This window comes from Rhinolophus sinicus, linkage group LG04 (genome assembly GCF_036562045.2).
Source record: "Rhinolophus sinicus isolate RSC01 linkage group LG04, ASM3656204v1, whole genome shotgun sequence".
NCBI lineage: Eukaryota > Metazoa > Chordata > Mammalia > Chiroptera > Rhinolophidae > Rhinolophus > Rhinolophus sinicus.
This window is the reverse complement of record NC_133754.1, coordinates 171,724,335-171,744,249: the sequence shown is the minus strand read 5'-3', so window position 1 is coordinate 171,744,249 and position 19,915 is coordinate 171,724,335. Positions and strand designations below refer to the sequence as shown.

The 19,915-nt window shown below is 47.9% G+C and overlaps 1 protein-coding gene across 8 annotated transcripts in view; it reads left to right on the top strand.

Moving 5' to 3' along the window:
• Positions 1 to 19,915, top strand: part of WHRN (whirlin) — an 83,769-nt gene that overhangs the window by 45,577 nt on the left and 18,277 nt on the right. For 7 of the 8 annotated variants that reach the window (XM_074330913.1, XM_074330910.1, XM_074330909.1 and 4 more), the window contains 4 exons: positions 14,301 to 14,503; positions 15,613 to 15,649; positions 16,827 to 17,039; positions 17,848 to 18,057. In XM_074330913.1, coding sequence (XP_074187014.1) covers positions 14,301 to 14,503; positions 15,613 to 15,649; positions 16,827 to 17,039; positions 17,848 to 18,057 — 663 coding nt within the window. The remainder of the gene's footprint in view (positions 1 to 14,300; positions 14,504 to 15,612; positions 15,650 to 16,826; positions 17,040 to 17,847; positions 18,058 to 19,915) is intronic. The other variant, XM_074330912.1, reaches the window with a different exon arrangement.

Sequence of the window (19,915 nt, the reverse complement as noted above, 5' to 3'; positions counted from 1 at the left end):
TTTCCAAGTCAAGTTGTTGTCCTTTCAGTCTTAGTTGTGGAGGGCGCAGCTCAGCTCCAGGTCCAGTTGCCGTTGCTAGTTGCAGGGGGCAGAGCCCATCATCCCTTGTGGGAGTCGAACCGGCAACCTTGTGGTTGAGAGGACGCGCTCCAACCAACTGAGCCATCCGGGAGGCAGCTCAGCTCAAGGTGCCGTGTTCAATCTTAGTTGCAGGGGGCGCTGCCCACCATCCCTTGCGGGACTCGAGGAATTGAACTGGCAACCTTGTGGTTGAGAGCCCACTGGCCCATGTGGCAATCGAACCGGCAGCCTTCAGAGTTAGGAGCATGGAGCTCCAACCGCCTGAGCCACCCGGCTGGCCCCTCATGTTTGTTTTTTTAAGAAGATAAATATATTCATTTGTACATACATAAATATGTGAAGAGTGTTCCTGGGAGAATGCCCAAGAAACTGTTAATAGTGGTTACTTCCTCATGCTGAGACCTCAGATGGTCTGGAGACCTAAGGTGTGTTTTTAAGGGTAGGGAGCTTTAGGGAGACAAGATTTTTAGAGTTTGTATATACCTTTTTTTTTTCATTGTTTGTTTTTGCTATGTGCTTATATTGGTTTTGTAATTTTTTAAATAAATTGGAAAACATTATATGTGATTAAATATTTTACAATATTGTTTTTTATGGCTTTATGGTATTGCTATATGGATTTAGCATATGATATTTGATTGATCAATTCCCGGAATTTTAGGAAGCATCTAAATTAGCTTTGTAACTTCTTGTTTTGTGTAACCATGATGATCTTCTTGGGATTAATTCCTAGAAATAAAGTTGCAAGGGTTTTTGCACCCTTTTGTCAAATATGTCTTAGCAAGTTTGAACCAAGTTGTGCTCCAGCGGGCAAAGTGCCAAGATGCCCTGTTAACCCTTCCTCACCCAGATGGGCTGGTGGAGGCCCTCTGGTTTCATGTCTGTTGGGCGAACCATAAGTGTATGCCATGTTTGAGCACCACTCATGTGGTAGACAGAATAATGAGCCCCAAAGATGTCTACATCCCCAGAACCTGGGAATATGTTAGGTTATATGACAAAGAGGAATTAAGATTACAGAAGATAGGTTGTAATACTACAGAAGGTTGCTAATCAGCTGACCTTGAGATGGGGAGAGGATCCTGGATTGTACAAGTGGACCCAGTGTGATCATAAGTGTACTTAAAAGTGGAGCAGGGAATCAGAAGAGAGAACCGGAGAGATGGCCACGCGAGAAGGACTTGGCCTGACGACACTGGCTTTGAAGGTAAAGGAATATGGCCGTCAGCCAAGGAATGTGGTGGCCTCTAGGAGCTTGGAAAAGGCAAAGAAATGTACTGTGCCCGAGAGCCCCCAGAGGGAACTCAGCCCTGCTGACATCTTCATCTCATCCCAGTAAGACCCATGGCAGACTTCTGGCCTCCAGAACTTTAGAATAATAAGTTTGTGTTCTTTTAAGTCACTAAGTTTGCAGCAATTTGTCAGGGCAGCTGTGGGAAACTAATACAGTACATACGGTATCCCCATCACCAAGCGCAGGACTGGTACGTAGGAAGTACTTGATTCTCATGTAAATGGTTCAATGTATATACTCACTTGCCGAATCTTACAAGACACAAAAGTAGTTTAGAATTGCCTAATGCAAACCACTGTGAAAAACAAACCTACTGTGTTGAGTTTCAGATTTGTTTGAAATTCATTTTGTCCTTAAACTAAGATTTTAGAGTGAAAGGACTGTGTTACTGGGGTTAGTTATTCCTTTTTCCTCTTTCAGCTTAGGTCTGTTATTCATTTGAAATAGGTTCATTTGTTTCTGCTGGCATTCACACCCCACCCCCATCCTTATTGATTTCATTGTACTTTTTGAGTAACTAAAACATCAAAGTTATACAAAAAAGGTAAACTCAGAGTATCAGCTCTATCCTATATCCCTCCTACCCACTCCCACCCACTCCTTGCAAGTCACCAAATACACCAGTTTCTGGTTTATTCCTGTTTCTTTGTGCAAAAATAAGCAGGTATGTGTATACTTTCTTCCTTTTTATGCAAAAGGCAGTGTGCTACAGATATTCTTTTGCACTTTAATTTTTAAAATGTTATATCATGGAAAAACTTCATGCCAGTGCACAGAAATCTTTGTCAGTCTGTTTGTCAGCTGCACAGCGCTCCACTGTGTGGCTCTATCATTACTTTATTCAACCCCTCTCCTCTGTGTGGGCATTTAGGTTCTTTTCCATATTTTACAAGTACAAACAATGCCACCATGAGTAACGGTGTGCGTATGTATTTTCTGACTTTTGGAAGTGTATCTTCAGGATGCATTTCTAGAAGTGGGATTTCTGGGTCAAAAGGTAAATACATATATAGTTTGCTCAGTATTGCCAGATTCCACTCCGTAAGTGTTGTTCTGTCCCGACTTCTCACCAGCCGTGCATGAGCAAGCCTGCTTCCCCACAGCTCACTGGCAGGCATTGTCAAGTTTTCAATTGTTTCCAAGCTGATAAGTGAGAAATGGTATCTTGATGTAGCTCTCTATATTTTTGCAATTTTCTTATTATGAGTGAAGTCGATGTCTTTTTGTATGTTTTTTATGTCTTTTTTGGTAACTTTTTCATGTCTTGTTCCCTATTCTTTTGCTATTACAATTTTGGATTTTTCCCCCTAAAATGTGAGCATTCTCTCTATATTAGGGCTAATCAGGCCCATATATATGATGACATATTATAAATGTTTTCTCTTCCATTGTCATTTTCTTTTGACCATGCTTATAGAGTTGTGGGTTTTTTTTCAATGTGAAAGATTTTTACTGTTACTTAGTTTAATTACCAGTCTTTTCTTTTATTGAATCTGAATTCTCCTTAGAGAACCTTTCCGTATGCCCGGGATAGACAGAATTTTACCCATTTTTTTTTTCTTTTAATACTTGTAAATACATTTTCCCCTTTAGATCGCTAATCTGTTTGCCATTTATTCTGGTGTAGGATTTGAGATATGGATTCAATTTTATCTCTTTCCAAGTGGCTACATAGTTATCTCAGTGCTGCGTATTAAAAAGCCCATCTTTGCCACAGTGATTTGTAATGCCCCTTCATCGTATACTGCATTTCCATGTGTCTTTGGGCCTGTTTCTTGTCTGTTCCCCTGTCTGTCCCTCTGTTCAAGAGTCAGTGCCACACCATTGGAATTACAGAAGCAGTAAAGCAGGTTTTAGCATCTGGTACCTCCTCGTGAAGCCCTTCTCCATCAGGGTTTTCATAGCCATTCTTGCTTTTTTATTTTTTTAATTAAAAAAAATAATGGATTCATCTTAGAGCAATTTTAGATCAACAGAAAGATCGAGCAGAAAGTACAAAGTTCCCATATACCTCCTCTCCCCCGACCCTGCCCACATAGTGTCCTCTAATATTACATCTTGCATTAGTGTGGTACATTTATTACTATGACGAGCCAATATTGATAGGTTATTATTAACTGAAGTCCATAGTTTACATTAGCGTTCACTCTTGGTGTTTTACGAGGTCAGACAGTTACGTTCGAGAACTCATCCTAAAAAAAGTGCTACATACCTCATTGCTGAATATCACTGTGGTCACCTTAGAAGTACCCACCTTAGGAAGCTATGCACTGACACCAGCGCCTAGTCCACCCTTCAAAGCAATTTTGGAACTCTTTCTGGAATGGCCATCAGAGCTGTCGTCATATTACCCTTGATGTCCTAAATGTCATCAAAATGTCTTCCTTTCAATATTTCCTTTATCTTCGGGTAAAGAAGTCATTGGGGGCCAGATCAGGTGAGTAGGGAGGGTGTTCCAATACAGTTATTTGTTTCCTGGCTAAAAACTCCCTCACAGACAGTGCTATGTGAGCTGGTGCATTGTCGTGATGCAAGAGCCATGAATTGTTGGTGAAAAGTTCGGGTCGTTTTCATCTTTTTCATGCAGCCTTTCCAGCACTTCCAAATAGTAAACTTGGTTAACTGTTTGTCCATTTGGTACAAATTCATAAAGAATAATCCCTCTGGTATCAAAAAAGATTAGCAACATCGTTTTGACTCTTGGTTTGGACTGACAGAACTTTTTTGGTTGTGGAGAATTGGCTGACTTGCATTGTGCACTTTGACGCTTTTTTCAGGGTCATTTTGGTACACCCATGTTTCATCACCAGTGATAGCAAGACCTAAAACATCATCTTGCCTCTCCAAAAGGTCTTGGCAAACTTCGACTCTCCTTTGCTTTTGTTCATCGGTGAGCTCCTTCTGGACCATTTTTGCACACACCTTTCTCATGCTAAGATTTTCAGTTAAGATTTTCCTAACTGTTTCTCTATCAATGTTTACTTGGTCTGTTATGCTTCTCACAGTCAGCCAAAGATATTGATGCACAAATCAATGAATTTTTGCAATGTTTTCCTCAGTTTGACTCGTTACTGGCCGCCCTGACCTCTCTTTATCAGTGACACGTTCTCTCCCCTCAGAAAAACATTTAATCCATTTGTACATTGCCATTTTCTTCATGGCATTATCCTCATAAACTTGGACTAACATGTCGCAGATTTCACTTCCATTCTTGCCAAGTTTAACAAGAAATTTAATGTTTGTTCGTTGCTCTAATTCAAGCCCGGACGTTCTCGTGATGACACAAAAAACACACAACAACAATAATGAACACCACTCAGCAAGACACCGCCACACGTCGACACGAACACAGCAGTGAGACACTGATAGACCAAGGTTATGAAACCTTCCCGAGCTGTTTGTCTAGTGCTGCCGCTGTAAGCGCACGGCGGCAAGTTTGCGATCTTAATTGTCAGACCTTGTAAATAGGATTTCCCCTTCTAGCACAGTTTCTGGCTAGTCAGTTTGTGTATATGAAGGCTATGGACTTGAACTTGAGAACTCTGATTCTTGCAGGTCTGTGGAGCAGCACGAAACAGATGAGAGGGCTGGGTTCTAGGCCAGCTTTGCCCTGACTGACTGGAAGCCTTGCCCCTCACCCTAGTTTTCTCTCTTCCAAAATGAGAGTCTGGGTAAATGTGCACCATTTTCCAGAATGTAATTCCAGCCAAAACAAAACTGTGATTTGTGTTTTTACCTCTTTGCCTTCCACTGAAAAAATCAGATGCTCTTTCCCTGCTGCAGTGCAGAGCCAGGCTGGGGGTACCCAGCTCCCTACATGCCCTGGCCTTGTCAAACTTAACCTTTACATAAATGGAAAATGGCTCCTGCCTGTCTGCAGAAACCAGAAGGGGCAACGGGACTAGCTTGCTTGTGTGTATGTCTGCTCATCGTTCAGTTAATCGTTCATTCACTTGTTCACTGATTCTGTCAGGCATTTGTCAGATACCTCCCAAGCGCCATGCGAGGAGAATGTAGCACATGGGCCCTGAACTCAATGCTTACAGCCTAGCATGACCTCAAGATATGATGAGGAGAACTATGGGGTGTGCTGCAGGGTGTTTTGAGCAGGGAGGGGGATACCTGCCTTGGAGGGGGTAGTCAGAGAAGGGCTCTTGGAGGAGGTGTCATTTGAGTTGAGATCTAAGGGTTGAATAGCAGTCATCCAGGTAAGGAATGGAAGAAACAATCTTTTGGGCAGAGGAACAGCATATGCAAAGGCCCTGAGGTGGGAAAAGGCTCTATCTTTCATAGAACTGAGAGATGACAAGGGTGGATAGATTGGGAAAAGCTGGGGGATAGAAATGTAGATGGATTAGCAAGGTAAGTCCCCTCTTAGGCTAAGTAAAGGAGCCTAGAAGTCAGTGGGGAGTTTTAAGAAAGGTGTGGAAGCTCAGATTTATAGTCAAATTGATTAAATCGATCCCTTTGCTATACAGGGAGGTGTATTAGGATTCTCCAGAGAAACAGACCCAATAGGATAGATAGACAGACAGACAGACAGACAGACAGACAGACAGACAGGTCGATAGATAGGTAGATACCGTGTTTCCTTGAAAATAAGACCTAGCCAGACAATCAGCTCTAATGTGTCTTTTGGAGCAAAAATTAATATAGGACCCGGTCTTATTTTACTATAAGCGCGGGCATAACATAACATAACATAACATAACATAACATAACATAACATAACATAACATAACATAAATAATGTAATATATCTAATATATCTAATAAATATAATTAATATAATATATAATACAATATCCTTATATTAATTTTTGCTCCAAGAGATGCATTAGAGCTGATTGTCCAGCTAGGTCTTATTTTTGGGGAAACACAGTAGATAGATAGATACATAGATACATAGGTACAGATAAGAAATTTATTATAGGAGTTGATTTGTGCGGTTATGGAGACCAAGAAATACTATCTGCTGTCTGCAAGCTGGAAAACCAGCAAAGCTGGTGGTATAACTAACTCAGTTCGAGTTCAAAGGCCTGACAACCAGGGGAACTGATGTTGAAAGTCCAAATCTAAAGGCCCCCAAATCGGGGGCCAGTGGTGTAAATCTTGGTCTGTGTCCTCAGGCCTGAGAACCAGGAGTGCTCATGTCCAGGATCAGGCATGAGGCATGTCTGAGCTCCAGCAGACAGGGTGAATTCACCCTCCGTCCGTCCTTTTGTTCATTTCAGGCCCTCAGTGGATTGGATGACGCCTGCCCACATTGGGGAGGGTGATCATCTTTACTCGCTTCACCAATCCCAGTGCAAATCTCTTCCAGAGATTCCCTCCGAGATGCATCCAGAACTAATGATTTCCCAGCTCGCTGGGCATCCTTCAACCCAGTCAAGCAGACATATAAAATGAGCTGTCAGAGGAGGATGGTCTGAGGGATGGTGAGGGTAGAAGCAGGGAGGTGGGTCAGGACGTCATGACAGTGGTCCAGGTGAGAAGCTGTGGTGGCCAGGGCCAAAATTGGTGGAGATAAAGGGGAGTGAACGGATTAGAGATTCTTCCAAGGGGAAGGTAAAATCTGGTGGGCACGATGATGGACTGAATAGATTTGGAGGTTTGGGGCTTGAGCACTGAGATGAGGAGCCCCAGACGAGCACTGGTTGGAGGAGGGATGGGAGAAGGTCAGGGCTTCGGTCTGGGTCATCAGTGTTTCGAGCTGTACTGCTCAGTGCGGCAGCATCTAGTGTCGTGTGGCTATCAAAACAGAGCAGCTATGACTGGGGAAATGAATTTTTAATTTTATTTCATTTTAATTAATCTAAATTTAAGTAGCAGTGGCTGCTGTATCGGACAGCACAGATACAGAACATTTCCATTATTGCAGAAAGTCCCTTTGACTGAGCTGGTTTAACATGCTTTTGAGTCATCTGAGTTGAAATGTTGAGTAGGCAAATAAGGAGTCTGGGGCTCAGAATAGCAGCTGGGCTGGATTCAAGTCCTGCTCTGCTACTTGCTTGCTGGGTGTCCTTGAGCAAGTGACTTTACCTCTCTGAGCCTCACCACCCTGATGTATAAATCAGGATGCCATTCCACGTCTCTTGTCGCGCTTATTAAGTTTAGAGATGAATCGTATGGGGTAGCTGACCCAGTGAGGCACTGAGGGTGGGGGGTGGGGGGTGGACTGCTGTTCTTCCTCCTGGGTTTGACTTTTGTAACTGCTCTGGTTTGTTTGCTTGGGAGTGGGACTCTTCTGTGGGAAGAACTCAGAGTGGCTTCTCTGCCCTAGCTCTGACCTTGACTCCACCTTGCTTAAGTCCTTTCCTCTCTCCAGGCCTCAGTTTTTCCATTGATGACCTGGGGATTAGAATAGGCCTTCATTGAGGGCAGCCCATATCCTGAATAGAGTAAGCAAGTACTGACAACGGAAGTGCCAATGTCAGAAGAAGGAACCAGAAGGAAGCAGGTGTCCTCATGGACGTTGGCATGCGTTGGCTTTGCAGTTCCATCCATAGCCTTTCTGATTGGATTCTGCCGTGTGAAGGTACCAAACCTGAGAGGGTTGTATGCAGGGCTCACCGAGACCCTGCCCTTCACCCCAGCTTGCTCCAGGAAACTTCTTAGCTTTTATCTTTTTTTTTTTTTTTTTTTTTTTAATACGGACAAGGTTTACTAACTTATGAACGGCAGGGAAAAACGAATGTTGTCTCATTAAAACTGCATTGCTCACTTGTATTCCTCCCCCCTCCCCCCAAAAACCAGCCCATTAAAATTTCATACCTGACATGGAAGACTATTAAAGATTTATACTTGCAATAAAACTCTTTAATAGAATTTGAATTTGCATTGTGCTAATACTACAATCAGTGGGGTCCTGATTTGAGCAGCAAAATTCATTTTAATCAAGCCTTGGGGAGACATGAAGACGGCCCTAAACCAGCTTCTTTCAGGCTCCTGGAAGGACTGGCTCCTGTCTCCCAGCTTAGCTCGTGGATCAAGTTGTCGGCTGCCGGTTTCTCTCCTGATGACCTCTGGCGAGGGTGCTCGGAGCTACTGCCATCCTGCCACAGGTTCTTTTGGCTCACTTGTTTTCAGTTCCTGTGTCAGGCATGAATAGAGTGTCTACTGTGTGTATGGCAGCCAGCCCAGAGCTGAGCGGTCACCTAAGAGATGGAGGAAGAATCGACTGGCTTCTCGTACAGGCAGGATTGATACTGGTTCCAACAGGGGCTTTGCAGGATGACAGAACAAAGGCCAAATCCCAAAACTTGTCACTTCTCGTCCAGCCTCAATCTCCTCATCTGTAAAATGGGGATAACAGTATGTGCCTCCTGGGCGTGGTCAATATATATATGGGTATGTTGAGGCTGAAGGCAGGGCCTAGGGAGGAGTCAGGTAGAAAGGTGGGGGTTATGGTTTCATGAGACTCAGGAGGCAGAATCACAAGGTTTGGTTGGTGAGTGACTGAGGGATCACTCAAGGCATAAGCCTGGTGTTTCAAAAGTGCACTAACATTTATTGAGCACTTACTATATGCTACATACTGTTTTACGTGCTTTATAGGTGTCTATACAATAAATATTCATTGAGTATTTACTAAGCCAAATGCTGTTTTAGGTACTGGGGATACAGTGGAGAGTTTATTAAGTCATTTAATCCTAAGACCTATGAGGTAGGAAGTGATGCTATACTTAGTTTCCAGAGAAGATAACTGAGGCACAGAGAGGTTAGGGAAATTACCCAAGGTCACACAGCTAATAAGTGGCAGAGCCTGGGATTAGACCCAGAGGGCAGGCTCCTGGGTCTGTGCTCACAACCACACACCAGATGGCCTCTCATTTAGTCTGCATAAGAGTTGGTGGTCTCATTCCCATTTTGAGGGAAGGAAGGCTTAGACCAGTAAAATTATTTTCCCTGGGTCTCTTAGGGAATAAGAGGGGACCCTTCACCGAGGTGGGCTCACTCCCAAGCCTGCTGAGCACTTTCCACTGCTCCAAGGACCTCCTTAATGCTCCTGTGCCGCCTCAGACCCAGCAAAAGTGAATTCCTTCTTCCTGGTGGTTGGGCAAGTTCAGGGGAAATCAGTGGCCTGTCCTTGTGGAAGTCCCTTCCTGCTCTCCTCAGCGCGTCCCAAATCTGAGCCTGTCACTCAGTGGGCTGTGGATGATGGAGGAGTCTTTCCTCAGCCTTGAAATGAAGGGCATTCCCATGGTCCACCCTCCACTCCTCCATCACTAGTGATAAATAGGATGCCATGGTGACAAATAAAATAGAGCCACCTTTATTCGTTTATCCTTCCGTGTCCTCCCCATCGGCGCCCCGATGGCAAGCCGAGCAATATTAGGCACTCGATCACTGTTTGCACCTGTCTCTCCTTTCTTTAGGGGGTCGTGTCCCAATGAGTACTGGGCAGCATGGCTGTTTTCTTGGTTAATTAGCCTGAGAATCTGGGCTGTGGCCCCAGACACATTCCTGTGCTTTCTGGGCCTTAGTCTCCCCATCCACAGGAGACCCCTTAGAAGGCCTGACAGTCACAGCACCTTTGCCTCTTTACTTTTTGCCTTGTTGACCCATGTCGTCTAACTCAGAGCTGGCTTCAGGGGGTAAGAAAAAGTAACATTTCAATGAATAAACACATAGAGCTCTTAGTTTTTGGGGGGATGGGGAAGGGCCAGATCAAGACCTTTAAACGTGCCACGTCTACCTTTACATTGCACAAACCAAAGGAAAAGGGGAAGCAAGTGGAAGTGAGAATGGGAGAGCAGGAAGAACAGTCTCTCTGCCCTTCACCATTTACTAAGTGCCGCCTCTGTGTCAGGCAAAGTGCTGGGAAAAGGGTGGCACGGGGTGGGGGGTAGGAAGAATGTGAGAAAGCTGGGCCCAAATGCTGGCTCATTCATTGTTCACTTCCTGGCATGACCAGTGACCTTGAGCAAATCACCTGACATCTCAACCTGTCTCCTCCATTTGGAAGGAAAGCAAATGAAAAGCTACTAAAAGCCTGTCATGTGGTGTGTCAGGCTGTGTGCCAAGTTGTACCATTTGATTCTCATAGCCACCGGGAATTGCTGGTAGTATCATGCCCACTTGACAGATGAGAACACTGAGACTCGGACTGTACTTGAACGCCACGCATGGCCACATGGCTATTATGGTTGGTTGAATGGCTTCAGAACTAGGGGCATCTTTATGTTGCACCATAGAGATGGGACGCGATAGCCCACTGTCCCCACGGGTCTGCTGTGAGTAGCAAGGGGACACTAGGTTTATTTGAAAGTGGTTTGTGGACTCTAAATAACAGTGAGTGTGCAGACACCTGTTCTGACAAAGCTCTAGACCTTGGGAAGCGTTTCAGCAAGTAAAGAATATAAGAGAGAACAGGACACAGAGAAATGGGAGTAACTCAGACCAAGCCAGGTGCTGCGGAGGGCTGTGTGGGGACCCCGAGGCCAACTCCATCTAGAACAGGAGGAAGAAGAAAGACAGGAGAGGAATGGAAAGAGTTTGGGAAGATGGGCTCACGTACCCCCATTCAGTTGGGGTTTTCCAAGTATGACTACTATTTCATGCCTGTTCCCCAGGTGGATCGCACGTGACGCCCACGCTGCCTCTCACAGATCTGCTAAGGATGTATTTATTTAACAGATGTGAGGGGGGAATGCGACTAGCACAGCAAACGTGTGATTTCGCGGATATTAATGTTTCGGATAAGGCAGAAGCAAGTGGTATGCTGGTCATTCACAGGACTGCCTACATGACAGGTGCCAGGCTCAGGGCAAGGGACAAAATTTGGAAACCATAGCACTAAATCAGCCCCCACCTCAAGAAGCATTTCTCCAGAGGTTACTGACACCCCCACCCAAGGGTTGCCAGATTTAGCTACTAAAAATACAGGACGCCCATTTAAATTTGAGTTCGTTCCAGAAAAACAACGAATACTTTTTTTAGTGTGCATATACCCCATGCAGTATTTGGGACATTGCTGTGGCCAGGTAGATGCTTGTGGATTTGAGTTCTCCTTTCCTTTGTTCTCCTGGGGTCTGGACCTGTAGGGAGAAGCTTGCCCACAAAAGGATGTCCTCACATATCTCATCTCTCAGATGCTACTTTCTTTAATTAAACTCTGGGATGAAATCACGTGTATGAGGAAGATTAAAATTGATTCCCTTCACTTAGCAAAAGCCAAAGCTATTGAGAGGGATACTTAAAAAAGCGGAGCACTTCAGCAGATGACAAGTGCAGCCTGGGCTCCTGGGTGGAGGGCAGCTGGGCAGAGGGGAGAGGTGGAGCCACTGCTTCCCCCGGAAGGCAGGCACAGTTAATGACTTGAGTGCCTGTGGGCCCAGCGGTGGGAAGTGAGTTTCCCCTCCACTCTCTAGTCTTCACCACAGTTCTGCTTCTTCGCATCAGGGAAAGCCGGCTGGGAGTGGGCTGCCAAGGCAAGATGGGAAGTGGCAGAATCCATACCTTCACGCGTAAGCAACTTACTGAGCACTTGCTGTGTGCCAAGCAAGTCCTTTCCAAGGAGTCCAGCTGCAGTGGCCTAAGTTCTCAAGGACCCAAGGTTCTCAATCGGGAGCTCAATGATGCAGACAGAGAGAGAATTGTGCTACTGTTGGTGGCAGGGGAAACAGCTGATGACTATAGGAATGTGGAGAACAATTCGGGGCTAGCACCCCCTTTTTACACCCGAGGAAACTGAGGCACAAACCCCAGTGGATTCGCTTGAACTTGTACAGCATGGAAATAGCATAGCCAGGATTTGAACCCAGGTCTGAGAGTCTGTTGAAACCCTTAACCATACCTCCTTGCTCCCTACTGGATTGTGGGGGGTCATTGGAGGTTTTTAAGCAGGGAGGGATGTCATGAAAGTAAAAAGTTGAGGAAAAATTAACCTGGTGCAAGGTCTGAGGCCAGTTTGGATGTCAGTGCCTTGAGGGGTGCTGGCTCAGGGACCCAGGCGTGAGGAGGCTGGGACCCGGGCTGGGACAGGGGCCGGAGGGGCCGGAGGAAGGTGAAGATTGGGTGGGTCTTCCTGCAGGATCTGCTCAGGGGAATCAAGGCAGAGTTGACCATGGGGGTGGGTTTTTAGATCCGGGTGCTGTGGGCAGGGCTAGGGAGTGCTGGGAGGATGGTGTCTTTGGACAAGCTGGATTTGAAGTGATGGCACATGTCCCCAAGGAGAGCTCCGGACAGCAGCCCAGTAGGAGAAAGTGTCAGGGCCTTGGGGCCAGCCTGACCTGGGTCTGCATCCTAGGTGTTCTCTCCACTAGTTCTGGGACAACAGGCGATTTACTTAACCTCTCTGAGCCTCCGTGTTCTCTCTGCTGAGATGAGAGCAATGGTACCTACTCTGCAGGATAGTAAATAAGAAACATATGTAAAGGGACAAACAAGGCAACTGGCACACAGTCAGCGTCTGGTAGGTAAATAGCAGTTTGCAATTTGGGTCCTCAGGTTGCTATAATGTGCCGGTGCAGAGGTGGTCCCAGGGCTAGGAATGGAGAGGAATGGGTGTCTTAGTTTTCATTCATTTGATGAATTTGTATTGAATTCCCACTGTGTGCTGTGCCCTGGGGATACAGTGTGGAGAGGCTGATGGGAGAACCCAATTAATAGCACAAAACGGAGTTCACTCTCAACTAGGAGCAGCGCAAAAGGCAGGAACCGGTCTGTCTTGCTCACACGGCATCCCAGCACAGAGCCTGGCGCGTAGTAGGTGTGCAGTAAGTGTTGCTCAGTGGGGTCATGGAGGCAGAGATGCACAGGGCCTTCTCTGAGCATGGCAGTGTGGTGCAGAGGGAAGACGGAAAGTCTGAGCCACACTCTGTACTGAAAACTCCCCAACTGCAGGCGAGGGGTTAAAGAAAGACAGGAAACTGGGGACCAGGGTTTTCGGTTCTCAGCCTCATCATCACATCTTCTTTGCTCCTCTTTTGCTTCCAAATTCTTACTTGGCTCACCTTTTACAAATCTTGCTTTGAAAAATGCTGGAAAACCCCCCTGGGGGTTGATCACGTGCCATCCGCAGGCGGGGAAGCTGGAGAGAAGGAGAAGCAGCCGTAAGTAACTAGCCTTATGAGGCTGCCCTTCAGGGCCGCGGTGAGGGGGTGACCCAGGGCAGCTCCTTCCATGCCATGGGCCACAGTCACCACATCTGTGACAAGAAGAGAAGCACCGGACCCTGTGTGTTTAAATGTGTTGTAAGCCTTTCAGATGTGCCTATCTCACACTCAGCGTCTTCCCTTCCAACCTCTTCTATTTTTGTCACATATTTATTTTTATTGGTAGCCTAAGTTGTTGTTTTGTTTGTTTTTCATTTTTTACTCCTGTCATTAAAAAAAAAAGTGTTTTTGCATTTCAAAATAAAACGCCCTGCTTGTAAGAATCTAAGCAATCTGTTATTGCTTTAATGGGAGGCTGGTTTTCTCATTTATTGTTCTTTTTCTTAAGTAAATTAAAATGTTGTTTACATCTTAAGGTAATAATAAGAATGCCTGCTTGAGGGGAAAAAAATCTTAACAAGGTGGAAACCTAGAAGGGAATAATAGAAGTATGACTTCATGCCTCTCACCTCATCCTGTCCCCTTATCCTTCCCTACCGCAGCCTCTGAGATGACTGTTGTTTTCTGGATAAGGGGATCCTTGGGATTCTCCTTGTAAACCCACCCCTTAGAGCCATTGGTCAAGGGGAGGTGACCCTTTCCAGTGACAGGAGCATGGGCTTAGGATCAGGACGGGAAGTTTGGCTCTGACCTTGACTTGTTTTGTGTGACCTTCAGGCATCCACATAACCTTTCCAAGCCTCAGTGCCCTCCTTGGCAGGCTGGCCAGGAGAATTGGGATCGGGGATCGGGGATCGGAGGCCCCTGGCATGAGATGGTATCCTGCAAACAGCCTAGGTCACTGTGTTATATTATGGTCTTGGCAGGTTGGGGACCAGATTCTGGAGGTGAATGGTCGGAGCTTTCTCAACATCTTACATGACGAGGCGGTCAAGCTGCTCAAGTCATCCCAGCACCTCATCCTGACGGTGAAGGACGTTGGGAGGTTGCCCCATGCCCGAACCACTGTGGATGAGACCAAGTGGATTGCCAGCTCCCGGATTGGGGACACCGCCACGAACTCAGCAGGGTCAGGCCGCACTGCTTACTCTGAGCTGCAGGACCCCAGGGCCGTTTCTGAAAGCCAGCTTTGGTCCCCCCTCACCTACCTCTGCCACATCCTGAGCTGTAAAGATTGCACCAGTTCTCAGAGCTTGGGGTCCCAACATGAGAGTCCGTTTTATTTTCGGACATGACCTTGGACATGTCCCTTCTCCTCTCCTGGCCTGTTTCCCATGGAGAGCTGAACTGCAGGATCCAGCTCTCTCATTTTTTATTTGCCTCAGGCAAATCATTTAACATTTTTGGGCCCTTAGTTGCTTTGTTTGAAAAGTGAGGGTCGTAACCCCTGCCCCCCTCCCAGATCTATGAATGAGGATGTGGTGAGTTACTTGGGTGAAAGGGCCTTGGAAATCATAAAATGAGATTGAGTTGCCAGATGGATGAATAATTGCTAATATTGTAATGAATCACCTTTGGATTTCCATCAAAAGTCTCAGACTGGTTGGTGGCCCCCCCCAGGCCACTTCCTTCCCTCCCTCCCTCTTTCCCTCCCTCCCTCCTTCCCTCCTTCCCTCCCTTCCTCCCTTTTCACCTGCACAGTATTAAACATTTTGAAAATTAGTTGCCAGCATTTAAAAAGATATCAGGTTTCCCATAAAAAAAAAACAAAAAACTGCATTCCTAGCTGTTTCTTAAAAATCAGAAATTCTGGCGGCTTGAGCCCGCGTTTTTTTCATGAAAACATGGGCTGGAGCTGCATTGCGCCTGAGAATTGCATCTCCAGAGCTCCAAGTCACCCCTGTCCCACGCTCCTTAGGACTGGCCTGACCCCAAGGCCTCAGGTCCGTTGCCCCTTATTCTCTCCGTTCCTATGTTACCGACCTGGTCCTATAGGGTTGAAAACAACTCAGGGATCCACCTTGCCTGGTTTTAAAAGTGCTGTTCGTGTGGTTGAGCGGGGGTGGGCTGGAAGCCACCCATCTGTCCTGGGGTTCATATTCCCTTGAGTAGCCCCAGCGAGTGGCGACCACGGTTCTCCAAAGCTTTGCTCACCCCGCTACAGGTCAGCCTTGCCCTCGCCCAGCCCTGTCTGAACTGCTCAGACGTGCATCTGAACACACTTGTCTTTCTTGATAGGTTTCCTGGGGATCTCACCACAGAAGGGACGGACAAGGTAGGGTCTCTCTGTCCGGGAGTCCTTGGCTTCTTCTCTGTCATGGTGAGGGGAGCTCTGGGCCCGACAGTTTGTGAGTGACTCACATACGTGATCTCTTCCATTGGGGCAGCCCGCTGTCTGTCCGTCCACCCTCTGTTTCACACACGTCTGTGAGTGCTGCCAGGTTCTAGGCACTGCCCTGGCACCACCCCAGACACTGGGGTTAAAAGCAACAAACAGCAGATCAGATCCCTGCCCTCATGGAGATCACCCCCAGTGAAGGAGATACACATGAAACAAAACACACCTACACACCCATCTAATCATAGAAGATGTTCTGTGCCATCAAGGCAAGGTGCTGGGTGTTATGTGAGCGACTTGCAGAGGCGACATCGAACTTAGATAGGGGTGGGGAGAGGGCAAAGGCTAATGTGATACCTGGGCTGTGAACTGAGTGTTAGGAGTTACTGAGATCAAAGCCTGGTGCAGGAGCAGGAGGGGGCAGATCTAGTGGTGGGCACAGCATGAGCCAGAACCCTGGGGCAGGCAGAGGGCTTGGCTTTTTGGAAGAAAGGAGAGTGTGAGGGAGTGCAGGGAGCGAGGGGGAGCTGGGACCAGAGGACAACAAGGGGGACGGTCACACAGGGCATTGTGGACCACAAAGTAAGAGGTCTGGCTGCTAACCTAAAAGGATGGGAGGCCGTTGAAGGTCTTAAACAGGGAACAAGATGAGATTTGGGTCTTTTCAGAGAGAGGCAGAGGGGAGAACGAGTAGCATCTTAGACACAGCTGATGATGATAGAGACAGTGGCAGGGACGGGGTGGTGTGTGTGTGCTGATCTAAGCTATATTTTGGAAATAACGTTACTATTATCCCCACTTTATCAAGGGAAAAATTGAAATTTAAAGAATAAAATGGGAACCTTAATAATATTGCTTGCCTCTGAATGGTTACAAGGATCTGATGAGATAACATACATAAAAGTGCTATGTAGGCCATAAAGCACTTTGCAACTGAAGGAGGCCACATACCCTGAGAACATATCGGTAATGTCTCCTGCGGGTTTGTGGGGAGGGCTGAGGCCACTGAGAGACCCACCCTTTCCCTCTGCAGTGTGGCTGCTGCTCGCCTGGCCTGGCCTCTTGGCTCCAGAGCAGCTCAGAATCCCCAGGCCTCTGTCTTCCTGTCTTTCAGCTTGGATTTTACAAGGGGCCAGCTGGCTCCCAGGTGACACTGAGCAGCCTGGGGAACCAGGCGCGCGTGCTGCTGGAGGAGCAGGCTCGGCACCTGCTGAACGAGCAGGAGCGTGCCACCATGTCCTACTACCTGGAGGAGTACCGCGGCGGCAGCGTCTCCGTGGAGGCCCTCGTCATGGCCCTGTTTGAGCTGCTCAACACCCACGCCAAGGTAACCTGAGCCCCTCCTCGAGGCTGGTGGGGCCTGGCTTCTGCTTGGCTCAAGGGCTGTGCATCCTTCCCTGACTCCTTTGGTCCCCCACTCCTTTACTGAGAACCCACAGCGGTCAGGCTTAAATAGAACCCTGGACAGAGACTGGTGACCGAGACCGCCCACTGCCCTGGGGAAGCCCACAGACTCCTGGGGAGACAGTCAATTAAAGTCCCCTGTGATTAGGGGAGCCCTAACACAGTGGCTTCTGATGCTGAGTGCACATTTAGAATCATCTGGATTGCTCTTTAAAAGCGATGCCTGGGCCTTACCCTGGGCTGGCTAACTCCACATACATGTGGGAGGAGCCGGCCACCAGCAATTTTTACAAGCCCCCAGCTGACAGCTGTGCTGCCAGCTTTGAGAACCCTGCTGTAGCGGAAGCCTGAGTTTCCAAAGCTGCGTGAAGGAAGGAGTGATTACATCCACTGGGAGCGGTTACATTTGGAAAGACTTCACTGAGGATGAAGCATTTGGAAAGAACTAGGGGGGCATTCTAAGTGGAAGGGGCAGCCATGGGCTTCTGGCGTGTTCCGGGAGTTGATGTCATGCGTGCATGATCAGATGCCAGGGAGGAGGAAGAGTCAGATGATGCTGGCCTGGTGTCTAGGTGAAGATGTTTGGATTTTCTCCTGTGGGCAGTGGGGAGCCACAGAGGGTTCAAGAGAGGAACCCAGTGGTCAAATTTGCATGCAGGTCATTTGGGGCAGCAGGGGGCCCCCTGCTGGTGCAGCAACCTGCTGAGTGCCACACTTGTCTCCACCTCCAGTTCTCGCTCCTTTCTGAGGTGAGAGGCACCATCTCCCCCCAAGATCTGGAGCGTTTCGACCACCTGGTGCTGAGGCGGGAGATTGAGTCCATGAAGGCGAGGCAGCCCCCAGGCCCTGGGACTGGAGACACCTACTCCATGGTCTCCTACAGTGACACGGGCTCGTCCACAGGCAGCCACGGCACCTCCACCACCGTCAGCTCAGCCAGGGTAAGTGCCCCGGCCCCGGCCCTGGCTCGATGGCCAGCAGGGGAGTAAAGATACAGTTGGCCCTCCGTACCCATGGGTTTCACATCTTAGATTCAACCAACCGTGGATTGAAAATAATTTGGAAAAAAAAACAATCCTAGAAAATTCCAAAAAGCAAAACTTGAATCTGCCATGTGCCAAGCACCATGCTGAAGCCACACAAATGCTGTGACGTGTAGGCAGACCCTGCTGTAGCCTATATGCAGATATGGGTTATATGCAAATACTATGCCATTTTATAGAAGGACTTGAGCGTCGTGGGTTTTGGTATTTGTGTGGCATCCTGGAACCAATCCCCCACAAATACCGAGGGGCAACTGTACTGACTTTGCAGTGAGACCACCCCTTCCCACCTCTACTTGCCTTTCTGATCCTGAGTTTGTTCACCTGTAGAAACCTCATAATTGTTGAGTGCTTGCTGCGTGCCAGGCGCGGACTCTAGAAGACAATAGATGTGGTTCTGCCGCGTAGGGCTCACAGTCTGGTGGGTTGGGCTGGGGGTAGAAAGGTAAAAAACACAGGTGATGAGACAAATATTTAAAATAATGACAGTCCGTGGGAGGCTCCCATGAGAGAACCACGCAGTGTATTCATGGCAGTGGTCATGGTGTTTGGGTCTTCCCTGAGACATGTCCTCTTGTCATGGAGCCCCAGCCTGATTCTCTCCCAGACTCCTCAGCCTCCCACCCCAGAAAAGCATCTGGTCCATCTCAGGGCGTGGTTCTGCCCCCAGGATGCTCAGAGGCAAATTAATCCCAGGAGGCCTTGCAAGAAAGGGGCAGAGAAAATGCCTTGTTATCCATCATGGGAAGCAACCAGTTATATAGTGGGAAGAGCCAGGCGGCAGGTCAGGAGGGCTGGCTGGGCCCATACTCTCCTTTCCTGTGGATCATTCCTCACCTATGGAAAGGAAGAGGAAAGTCACGTTTCTTAAGCATGTAGCTGCCAGACACTGAAACGGGAGCTCTCATGGGCGGAATCCCAATTAGACTTGGGACAGACGTGGTCAGCTGTCCTGTGGGAGAAGGAGGAGCTCTGAGGGTGTGGTGGTGTCCAGGGTTGCTGGCAGAGGTGGTTCGTGGGCACAGATGAGCTTGCAGCCCCCGGGAAACAGCCCTGGAGCATGCATGCCTTTCCTTGCAGACCCCAATTCCCAGCGTGGCTTTTTTGTTTGTAGCTCTGGGGATTGGAGTTTCTGGGGGAACTTCTATTCCTCTACCTCCTACCCCTACCATCCTGAGTCACCTTCGTCCTCGTCCCTTCCTGGGCTGACCGGGAAACTGCTGTGCAGTCCTCCAGGTTCTGGATATGGTTGCAGGGGAGACATTGTCATGCTTCAGGATGAGCATGTCACTTCTGGGGCACGGAGGAGGCTGTCCCCCAGCTGAGGCTGCATGTTGGACCCTGTGCACACTCTCTGATGTACGTTGATAGTGTCCAAGTGGGGCTTCAGGAGTCACAAGTCACTGCTCTGAAACCCGAGGGGACAAGAGACCCAGTGGGTGGGATGGGATGCGTTCTAGCAGGGGGCACAGGAGATTTAGCTTTAAACCCCAGCTTCTCTGGGCCTCAGTTTCCAATGGGTAAAATGGCCTGAGGTCCGTGCTGGCTCTGGCCACAGCAGCCCGAGGCTCTGTCAGTAGGTCAGTCTTCAGGACTAGGAGGAGTCCAGGTGACTATTATGCCTGGCAAAGTCTCTGGGCAAGGGTCCCTGCCCCAGCTCAGCGCTGGCCTGCAGTGACGTTGGCCCAGCCCAGGGGTCTCTCCCATACCTGAGAGGTGCTGCCCCTGGCCAGCCTGGGCCCCCGATATGGCAATT